At 34.9% G+C, this 11,424-nt stretch overlaps 1 protein-coding gene across 5 annotated transcripts in view; it reads left to right on the plus strand.

Moving 5' to 3' along the window:
* NOX4 (NADPH oxidase 4) overlaps positions 1–8,391 on the plus strand; it is a 304,523-nt gene extending 296,132 nt beyond the window's left edge. For all 5 annotated transcript variants that reach the window (XM_077763044.1, XM_077763042.1, XM_077763043.1 and 2 more), the window contains one exon: positions 7,863–8,391. In XM_077763044.1, the coding sequence (XP_077619170.1) occupies positions 7,863–7,983 (121 nt within the window). In that variant the 3' untranslated portion in view covers positions 7,984–8,391. The remainder of the gene's footprint in view (positions 1–7,862) is intronic.
* The last annotated feature ends 3,033 nt before the right edge of the window (positions 8,392–11,424 follow it).

Here is an 11,424-nt window from a genome sequence, read left to right on the forward strand (position 1 = left end):
TGAGGATGATATTAGCTGTGGGTCTCTTGTATATTTCTCATATATAATCTCATGTTGAGGTATGTTCCCTCTGTTCCTACTTTGTTGAGGACTTTTATCAAGAAGGGGTGCTGTATTTTTTAAGCATACCTAGGTTTGATCTCTCACATTTGATCCTGTGTCCCTAGGTCAAGTCACTCAAACCCTCTGGATCTATATTCACAAGGAATGAATAAACTGTCATTATTATGAGATACCCCACTTACAAATCTGCATGGAAAAACAAAGATTGATATAATATGCACAAATATATTGAAAATTATGGAACTAGTTTCCAACCTCTGACCCCAAACCACATTCTGTGCTTAACATCTGTTTCAACCCATCTCAGCAAAGTTTTTGTAGATAAATCTCTAGATGGTTGTTGGACTGCAGAAACCTAATGCAAATTTAGTGCAAATAGATTGCAGAAATTAAGTATAGATCTTGAAGAAGTTACAGGATCTCATTGTTAGTGAAAATAACACTGGGGAACACCTCAAATTATATAAAGATCTATTAGAGTTAAACTAGTTAACAATATGAAATACAAAATGTAAAACATGATATATAGGTACCTTAAAAATGATAATTCTAGGGGCATCTGGCTGGCTTAGCAGTTTAAGTGTTCAACTCTTGATATCAGCTCACATCATGATCTCACAGTTGTGAGATAGAGCCCTGCATGGGGTTCTGTGCTGGGTGCGGAGTCTGCTTGGGATTCTCTCTCTCTCTCTCTCTCTCTCTCCCCCCACCCCCCCGCCCATGCCCCCCTCCCTCGCTCATGCTCTCTCCCTCTCAAAAAAATAAAATAAAAAAGATAACTTTTTAATGAAATATTTAATAGAAGCAATCAGGAGATCTATAAAAATTGAAAAATGAACTTTATAATTGCGCTGTGAAGAAAGTAATGGTATCTTACTAAAATGCAGCATGATAGAGAATGTACACAAATCAACAAAATGACTCAATGTCTTCTCATTTTCATGAAAACCACACTATGTTATTTGTTTTTATTTTTGGTGGTATAAATTGAATTGTTCAATTTTGTCAATTTAAGTAACCTAGTGTGCTTAGATCTGGTTTTAATAATAATCTTAATTTTTTAATGTTTAAGGTAACTTATTTTCATGCTTCTTTTTAATTTTCTTCTCACTTTGGGTTTGATTAGATTTTCTTCTGCTAGTTTAAGGTAGAACCTTATGTCATTGGTTTCAGACCCTTGTTCTTTTCTAATAAAAATGTTCAATACTATAAATTCCCTTCCCTCTCCACACTTTAGCTACAACACACAAATGTTGATGTGTTTTGTTTTTGTACACTTCAAAATATTTTTAAAATTTCCATGTGATTTCTTCTTTGACCCATTGGTTATCTTAGAAGTACGTAGTTCAATTTCCAAACATGTGAGGATTTTATATATATCATTTTGCTTTTGATTCCTAGTTCAGTTGGGTTCTGTTGAGAAAATATACTCTTCGTGACTTCAATTCTTTAAAATATATTGAGACCTGTTTTATTGCCCATAATATGGTCTGTGTTGATGACTGTTATGCTGCACTTGAAAAGAATTTATATTCCATTGTTTGAGGATAGAGCACCCTATAAATATCAATTAGTTCCAATTGGTTGTTAGTGGTATATTGGAGTTTCTTAGTTGGAGGTTTTAATTGTAGTGTTTAAACTACTTCATTACATCTTACTATTCTTCTATTTATAATACTATCTGTATTCATTCAAAATTTATTACACTTTATTATTTTATGGAATAAAAAATATTGTTGGATTTTTCCAACTTTATTGAGATATCATTAATATGTAATACTGTGTAAATTAAATATGTACCATGTAATATTTGATGTATGTAATGATTTGATGTATGTATATATTTTGCAAAGTGACTACCACAAGAAGGTTAGTCAACACAGCCAACCATCACTTCACATAATTACATTTTGTGTGTGTGTGTAAAGAAAACTTTTACAATCTACTCTCTTAGCACCTTTCATATACAACACAGTATTGTTAACTGTGGTCACGATGGTGTACATTACATTCCCAGAACTTATTCTTATAACTGGAAGTTTACAATTCTTTGTCAGCCTTCACCTATTCCCTACCTCTTTTGTCTGGCCCTGGCAACCACCAATATGTTCTCTGTTTCTACACAGTATTTGTCTTTCTTTATCTGATTTATGTCACTTAGCACAATGCCCTCCAGTTGCAATCATGTTGTTACAAATGGCAGGATTTCCTTTCTTTTCTATGGCTGAATAATATTGTCCTCTGTGTATGTGTATATGTGTGTGTGATATTAATAATTAATATATAAATTATATGTATATCACATCATGATTTCTTTATCCATTTATCCATTAATGGACACTGAGATTGTTTCTGTGTCTTGGCCATTTTAATAAAGCTTCAATGAGCATGGAAGTGCAGATATTTTTCTGAGATAATCACTTCATTTCCTTCAGATATATATGTAGAAGAGGGATTGCTGGATCATATGGTACTTCTATTTCTAATTTTTTCAGAAACCTCATACTGTTAGCCATAGTGGCTGTACCAATTTACATTCCCAACAGTAGTGCACAAGAGTTCCCCTTTCTCCATATCCTTGCCAACATTTGTCTCTTTATCTTTTTGATAATAGCCATTCTAATAAGTGTGAGGTGATATCCTATTGTGGTTTTGATTTGCATTTCTCTGATGATTAGTGATGCTGAGCACTTTGTCATGTGCCTTTTGGCTATTTGAAAATCTTTTGTAGAAAATGTCTATTCAGGTTCCTTGCCTATTTTTATTTTAATTATTATTTTATTCTTTCTTTTTTCGCTGTTGTGTTGTATGTATTTTTTACATATTTTGGATATTAACCCTTTATTCGATATGTATTTTTACAAATATTTTCTCCCATTCCATAGGTTGTCTTTTCATTTTGTTGAGCATTTCTGGTGTTGTATAGAAGCTTTTTAATTTGATGTAATACCGCATGTTTATTTTTGCATTTACTGCTTGTGCTTCTGGTGTCATATCCATGAAATCAATGCCAAGACTATTATCAAGGAGTTTTTCCTTGTTTTCTTCTAGAAATTTGATGATTTCAGATCTTATCTTTAGGTCTTTAATTCTTCCTGACAATTTTTGTGAGGGTGTGAGATAGGGGTCCAGTTTTATTCTTTTGCGTGTATAGATCCAGTTTTCCCAACACCAGTTACTGAAGAGATTATGTTTCTCTCATTGAGTAATCTTGGCTTCCTTTGACTGGTTTTAAATCTAGCAGTTTACTGTTGCTTTCTATTTATCTCATTTGTTCTTTTCCTTTCTTTATCCATTTCTTTTGGACTGAGTACATTTATGGTTCCATTTTTTTCTCCTATATTGGCATATTAGCCATACTTCTCTGCTTTTAGTGATTTATTTGAGACATTGGTTCCCAAATTTCATTCCTTGGACCAACGTCGCCTGGAACTTGTTAGATTCTTGAACCCTATCTAAGATCTCCTGTATCAGAAGCTCTAGGGATGGTCTGTGGACCAGCTGGTCTGTGGTCTGCGAAGTCCCTCATGTTCTTTTGATGAGGCTGAAGTCAGAAAAACATTGTTCTAGGTTTAGAGTGTATATCATTAGCTTATTAGAGTCCATGCTGAATAATATTATACCGCTTTAGGTACTACCATTCCCCCTGCATCTCTTTGGCTGTTGTTCTTTCTTTCTTTTTTAGTTTCTTTCTTTCTGCCTTTTTTTTTTTTTTTTTGGTGAAAGAAAGAGAACATGAGCGAGAAGGGTGGGGAGAGGGCAGAGGGAAAGAATCTTTTTTTTAAAAATTTTTAATTTTATTTTTTTAATTACTTTTTTAATGTTTATTTTTGAGAGAGAAAGAGAGGGCATGAGTGGGGGTGGGGCAGAGAGTGAAGGGGACAGAGGATCTGAAGCAGGCTCTGTGCTAATGGCCCAATACAGGGCTTGAACTCACAAACCCTGAGATCATGACCTGAGGGAAAGTTGGACACTTAACTGTCTGAGTCACCCAGGCGCCCTGAGAGAGAAAGAATCTTAAGCAGGCTCCAGACTCAGTGCAGAGCCCAATGCACTGAGATCTAACAACCCTGAGATCATGACCTGAGGCAAAATCAAGAGTCAGATGCTCAACCACTGAGCCACCTGGAACCACCCTTTGATTATTGTTCTTACTCATATTTCTTCTTCATATACTATAAACTCCATAATGCATTGTTATACTCTTGTTTTAACCATCAGTTATATTTTAAAGAGATTATAAATTAGGCAAAATACACATTGTATTTATTCACAGATTTACCATCTTGGTGCTGTTCATTCCTCTGGGTAGATTCAAATTTCCATCTAATAATCACTCTCCTTCCTGAAGAATTTCCTTTAATAGATTAGGGTGGTGGTCTGCTGGTGCTGAATTCTCTCACCTTTTGTTTAAACAGTTGGTATTCCATCTTCAGTTTCGAAAGTTATTTTTATTTAGAATTTGCTTGATATAGAACAGTTGACATTTTCTCTTGTCTTTTGGCACTTTGAAGATGTCATTTCATTGCTTTCTGACATGCATAGTTTTTGACAAGAACTCCATCTTTCATCTTCTGTTTATTATTTGTAAAGTGTCCTTTTCCCTCTCTAACTTTTTAAAATGTTTTTCTCTTTGAAAACTGTCATTTTCAGTTTTATTTTAAGTTGACTTACTTGGTTTTCTTTGTGTATGTTCTCTTTGGGGTTCATTAGATCCTTGGATCTATGTATTTGTTTTCATCAAATTTGGGGGGAAATGGGCAACTATTTCTTAAGTGCTTTTTCCCTCTTTCCCTCTGCCTTCTCTCATGTTGGGACTACAATTCCATCTGTGTTAGACTAGTTGATTTTGTACCGCAGGTCACTAAGCCTCTGTTCATTTTTTCCCTAACTTTTGTTCTTCATGTGGTACCCTGGGATAGATTGTAGTGGTAGGTCTTTAAGTTTACTTACCTTTTTTCTGCAGTGCCTATTTTTCTGTTAACCCATCAGTATATATCATTTTAAGTATTGTATTTAATCACTAGAATTTTCATTTAGGCCTTTAAAAATCTTCTGTTTCTCTTCCCATCATGCTGATGCTTTCCTTTGAATATAGTAAAGTGTTTTTCTCATTACCATTTCAATGAAATGTCTGATAATTCCATCATCTTTGTTGTTCTGGGCCTGTTTGTATTGACTGATCTTTCTCTTTGTTTTAGTTTGCTAGGGCTTGCTTCCATAACAAAATCTCACAGATTTGAGTGGATTAAACAACAGAAATTTATTTTCTCAAATCTCTTGAGGCTGGACATCTAAGATCAAGATAGCAGTAGGGTTGATTTCCTGAGACCTCCCTCCTGTGCTTGCAGGTGACTACCCTCTTATTGCCTCTTCACATGGTCCTTTTCTTTGTGCATGTGTCTCCTCTCACATCTCCTCATGTGTCCACATTTTCTCTTCTTATAAACACTCTAGTCAGATTGGAATAGGATGCACTCTGACAGGTTTATTTTAACTTAATCAGTTCTTTAAATGTTTCATCTCCAAATATAGCTATATTCTGAGGTATTGGGGGTTTGATTTTTCAACATACAAATTTTGAGGGGACCATAATTCAGCCCATAAGACTCCTAGTTAAGGTTCATAATTTCTTGCTCTATAAAACTCTTACTAATTTTCTGTTGGATACTGTACATTTTGAAGTTTAGGTATTAAATGCCATGGGATGCCTGGATGGCTCAGCTGGTTAAGCATCCAGCTCTTGATTTTGGCTGAAGTCATGATCTCACAGTCTTGCAAGCCCTGTGTCAGGCTCCAGGCAGAATCCCTGCTTGGGATTCTCTCTCTCCCTCTCTCTCTGCTCCTTCCCCCCAACCTCTCACTTTCTTTCTCTCAAAATAAATAAATAAACATTAGATGTTAAATGACAAATTTTGATCTTTTCTTTTCAATATTGTTGGATTTGTTTCAGGCATGCAGTCTTGTGACTTGGATTCAGTCTGGTATTTCTAAGTCTTGCTCTTAAGCTTTGTTAGTATAGATCCAGAGCACCTTCCATCTATGGCAAAGTTTTCCAGTATCCACCCTGCCTCTTACAAGCAAGGTGATAATTTTCTAAAATACTACCCATTACCCACATATGATAAATAGATCTTTCCATTCTGGCTTGTGGGAATATGAATTATTCACAACCTTCTGTCAACTCAGAATTGTTTGCCTTACTGCTCTCTGCTAGTTCTTTACCAAGATTCATGTAGTTTCCTCTCACACATGAGCAAATCAGTACTCAGCCAAAGACTTGAGAGTTCACTTTTATAGATCTCCAAAGCTTCCTTCTGTGGATCACTCTTCCTTTCTCTCTCTCTCTCTCTCTCTCTTTTTAATGTTTATTTTTTAGAGAGAGTGCATGCAGACTGGAGAGGGGCAGAGAGAGAGGAAGACAGAGGTTCTGAAGCAGGCTCTGTGCTGTCAGTGCAGAGCCCAAAGTGGGGCTTAAACCCATGAACCATGAGATCATGACCTGAGCCAAAATCTGGCGCTCAACCAACTGAACCACCCAGAGGAAAGAATCTCTCTTCCTTTCCACAGTCTTCTCCACAAATTCTAGTTGCTTTGTCCTCCATGAATTCCACTCTTTGTTTCTTCAACTCATTGAGACCCCCAATCTCAGCATGAATTTCTCTGTTTTGCAGCCTGTAAATTGCCTCCAGCCAATAAGCAGAGACAGTTGCTGGACTCATCTTGTTGTTGTTTTTTTTCTCTTTTTCTAGTGAATCTGTTCTGCTCTACCTACTGTCAAGTATCTGAAAATACGTTTCTTCATATATTGGTTTTTTTCTCTAGTTTTTCAATGAATGAGGGTAAATCTAGTCCCCAGTACCCCATCATGGCTGCAAGTGTAAGTTCTATTTTTGTAGTTCTTTGTTTCATTTTTCAAGGTGAAAAGACTTAGTAAAACCATTTTGTAAGTATTTATTATAAAATCTTGGTACCCATTTAAGTGGATTTACCAGGTTGTTTTTTTTTTTTTTCCAGCACCAGTTATTCTCAGCTAAGGTAATAAGGACATACTATGTTTGCCCAAGATATAATATGAATTGTTAATAATTTTGATCTCCTAGGAAGAATTCAATGCAAATAACAAATTTTGGAGGAAGATCAATGTGTAATACTAGTCATCTCCTGGGATTTATTTAGCCTATTTATTAGGGATATGTATAATTTATCTACTAAAATTTTATGTTAGCAAATAATAAAACCTGCCTAGCATTTGCTACAGTTGTCACAACGCATAAATAAAAAATGAATTGTATTCAGATTAATATGCTTTTGTTTCAACTTGGATATAAATTAGTTACTTAAAATCATTCTTTCAAATTGGTAGTAGCTTTTCTTTCTCTTATTCATCAGTGCCCATGCAAATTCATGAGATCTTTAGAAAAATGCATATAAAACATCAGTAAGAGAAGACTGACATGATCTGGTGTGGATGGACATCTATTACTTGATTTGGTTTCTGCATGTAACAAAAAGGCTAAGGGCAGACCTCACTTTCTGTTTGATAATAAGCAAATATGTGCTCGTAGTTACCTTCTTTGAACTATCCTAATTTCTCATGAGAAAAGCATGAAGCAAATAAGGTATCTTCATGGTGATCATTTACATTTGGAAATAATTGAGAAATTAATTCATTCAGTATACAAAGCAGCAACAAATGAACTTTGTTAATACCTTAAACATGTTTGTAACACATATCTCTTGTTATGTTCTGCCTAATTTTCCACCTGATTTCCTGTTTTCTCCCTCTCTCTTACCAGGAAAACAGTTGGTGTTTTCTGCTGTGGACCCAGTTCAATTTCTAAGACTCTTCATAAACTGTGCAACCAAAACAACTCATATGGGACAAGATTTGAGTACAATAAAGAATCTTTCAGCTGAAAACCTTTGAGATGAACCAGGACTGAACAAGGAATGAGTGCAATTTCTAAGACTGAAACTCAGCTAAATCAAGCAGCAGTGTCATGCCAAAGAGTAGCAAGGTTTTCTTATTTATGATTATTTAAAATGGAAATACAGAGAATGTGGCAAGATGACAGGTCACATTACATGTTTAATCTGGAAACCAAAGAGGCCCTGAAGAATGGTTGATGTGATGATTCACTTTTCAATGCTCAAATTAAAAGAAAACTATTAGATGCACGCAGTTGATTTTTATGGCAGATCCAAGAACTCCCTAGTGAGGAGCTGTGCTTGCTCACTTTGAGGCTGATAGCCTTGGTCCTCTTTAAATTGTTTTTGGTTGAACAAATGCAAGATTGAACAAAATTAAAAATTCATTGAAACTCAGATTACATTTTCAACATGAGTATAAACAAGAGTAGTTTTGATTTTGAAAAGCTTCAGGCAAATATATTAGATGTTTGAAGATATGGCACAGGACTCTGTATTAATACGGGTACTTTGTATCTAATCTTCCTCACTACTGATGTCTGTAGACTTTATGCTGAATGAACTTTTGTAAATGTTGATATGGTATCTATTTTTACATTTTTCTTTCTTCTTTTTTCCTCTGTCTATAAGGAAATCTTCCCTCCTTTGCGTGCATTAGACACAGTGATTTAATAGGTCCTTTTCATCTGCAATTTACTTAATCTATTACTGTTGCATAGTAATGAGGAAAATATCATTACTGTAAATTATAAAGGAATATATATAGACTATAACTTGTTCCCGTTTTCACCATTGTCCTCTATTATTTTTATTTACTTTTTCCCCCAGCATAAATTGTCTTACTTTTAGCCTTAAGGTAAAAAGGTACTTTGTTTAATTTGACAAAGAACATTGTGTCTCTCAGTGGTCACCAAGATATAAGATATCTCTCTTTTGCCCCCATTGGTTTATACTGGAGACATTGCAAGTACAGTGCCATTCCTGAACAAAAAAAAACACATACTTTACAGTTTACACAAGAGGAAATACTTCATTAGTATTTAAGTCCAGAAGAAAGAATATTATTTGTTGCACCATCTGGTATTCTGGATCTTGATAGAATCTAATTATTGAATTTAAAGTCACTATCGGGACTACACTGCATGATCCTATCAGTTTATGCTTGCCATTACATTCTTGGCTCAGAAGAGAAATCCACTTCCCTACTTTAAGAATTAAGCTATTTTTGCAGGTTAGTGATTTTGTTGTGTAGATATCTATCAATTGCTATCAAATATAGCACATTGGTGAAATAAGCAGAATGACTGGTCTTGTCTGTTAAAATTTTGCATGTGACAGATGCAGCTGTCACTTTTTGCTCTTATTTACCAATAACAATCAAGCATGTTAAATCATCTAACATTTACTGCCCATAAACATATTACTTCGAGATATTTCTTCCTTCCCTCGGAATTTTTTATTCTTCCTTCCGTGGAAGGCAAGTCAGAAAAGGATATGGGAAAGGTGCAATAGTCCTGCAGATTTAGCTCTGAAGGCATATTTGATAACCAGTACATCTTGGCAACACTTTCAAAATTAAAAAGAATTTTCGTGAACACACATAACACAAGTAGGAAAAAGAAATGAGTTCGTACAGGCTTAATGTGCAATACTAATTCTTTACTGATCATTTTATTTATGTGATCATATTACTACACTTAATTGTAGTAAAACAAGTGGAAGGTTTTTCAAAAAAAAAAATAAACATCTTTCTTGGTAGGTCTGCTATTCTAGATGAACATCCTGTCTCTTTTTAAATTCTAGCTGATGTTCAAACATGAAGTGCTAAACACAGGTAATCTTTGCTTCCGTAGTAATAATAAATTAGGTTTTCATCATGTATGTAGAAGAGTTTTATTTTTGAGAGATTTTGCTCTGGGGCTATTTCTTGTCATACAGATCTTTGTCATATGTCATTTTGGTGGCAATAAATGTTAAAATTGAAATGGTATTTTTGAGATCTCTATAACGTCACCCTTTACAACAAATAAAGGAGGCAGAGTTTTTTCACAAAATGATACAAGTTTAAGAAACATAATCTGTTTGCATGTACAGTAGCATGCATGAGCAGCCTTAGGGACTTAAGTTCTTGTTTTTGTTTTTAAGTTTGTTTATTTATTTATTTATTTATTTATATTTTTGAGAGAGAAAAAGAGACAGAGACAGCATGAGTGGGGAAAGGGACAGAAAGAGGGAGAGAAAGAATCCCAAGCAGGCCCTGCACTGTCAGTGTGGAGACTGATGTGGGGCTCGAATTCACAAACCATGAGATCATGACCTGAGCTGAAACCAAGAGCCAGACGCTTAACTGACTGTGCCACCCAAGCATCCAATAGGGTTTGAATTCTATGGCCATGGATGTCACATGGATGTCACTCTGGGATTAAAATTTCTCATTTGGACTAAATGAGTGGTTATCAGTCTTTTCTGGGTAATATATCTCTTTGGAACCCTGATTAAAAGTAAATATTATGGGGCCACCTGGGTGCCTCAGTCCATTGAGGCACCAACTCTTGGTTTTCAGCTCAGGTCATTATCTCCCAGTTTGTGAGTTTGAGCCTTGCCTGAGGCTCCACACTGATTCTCTCTCTTGGGAATCTCTCTCTCTGCCCCTCCCTTGCTTGTGCTCTCTCACTTTCTCAAAATAAACGTTTTAAAAAGTAATCATTATGACATTAATACAAAATATTACATACAATGTAATTACAAATAATCTCTAAAAAGAGGGATCCCAGTTTATGAATCTCTGAACAAAATAATCCATCACTGTAGGTCTTTCTACTTATACTTTTCTGTGATTTTTTGCAAGAACCTATCCATTGTTATATGGTTGTAGTAGGAAATTAACTCTGGACAAAGTAAAGGAAATTCTCTTCATATGCTCTCAGAGAATCCAAGTTCTCTTGCTTTATGCAAGGGAAGACTGTGATTTTATATAACAATTATAATGAAAGACTCAGATTCATACAGATACATACATACATACATACTACACATATATTCAGGGCTTTCTTTTTTGTTTGTTTCTTTTTCTTTAAGTCAGGTTAAAAATGAAATGATTGATAGTGACTTAAAATGCCAGTGGATGATTGTGATAATAGAGTCTTTTAAAACAAAGAAAAACAATATAGACAAAGCATAGGTTGAATTGATTCAGCTTCTATATCCAAGTTACTTACAACTCCCCAAATCAGTGTTTACTTGGAGCATCCACAGAGGTTATAGACTTAAATCATAACACATTGTTAAAGAGGATGGCCAGAAGCAAATGGGCCACTGTCATCAACAGATAATTCTAGTACTAAACAATGTTCATTATATTAAAGAGAAAAAAAATTTTTCCTTAAGGTTAACTCACCTGAACAGTGTTGTTGTTTTTATTGTTGGTGC

This window comes from Crocuta crocuta, unplaced genomic scaffold (assembly GCF_008692635.1).
Source record: "Crocuta crocuta isolate KB4526 unplaced genomic scaffold, BGI_CrCroc_1.0 scaffold614, whole genome shotgun sequence".
Classification (NCBI taxonomy): Eukaryota; Metazoa; Chordata; class Mammalia; order Carnivora; family Hyaenidae; genus Crocuta; species Crocuta crocuta.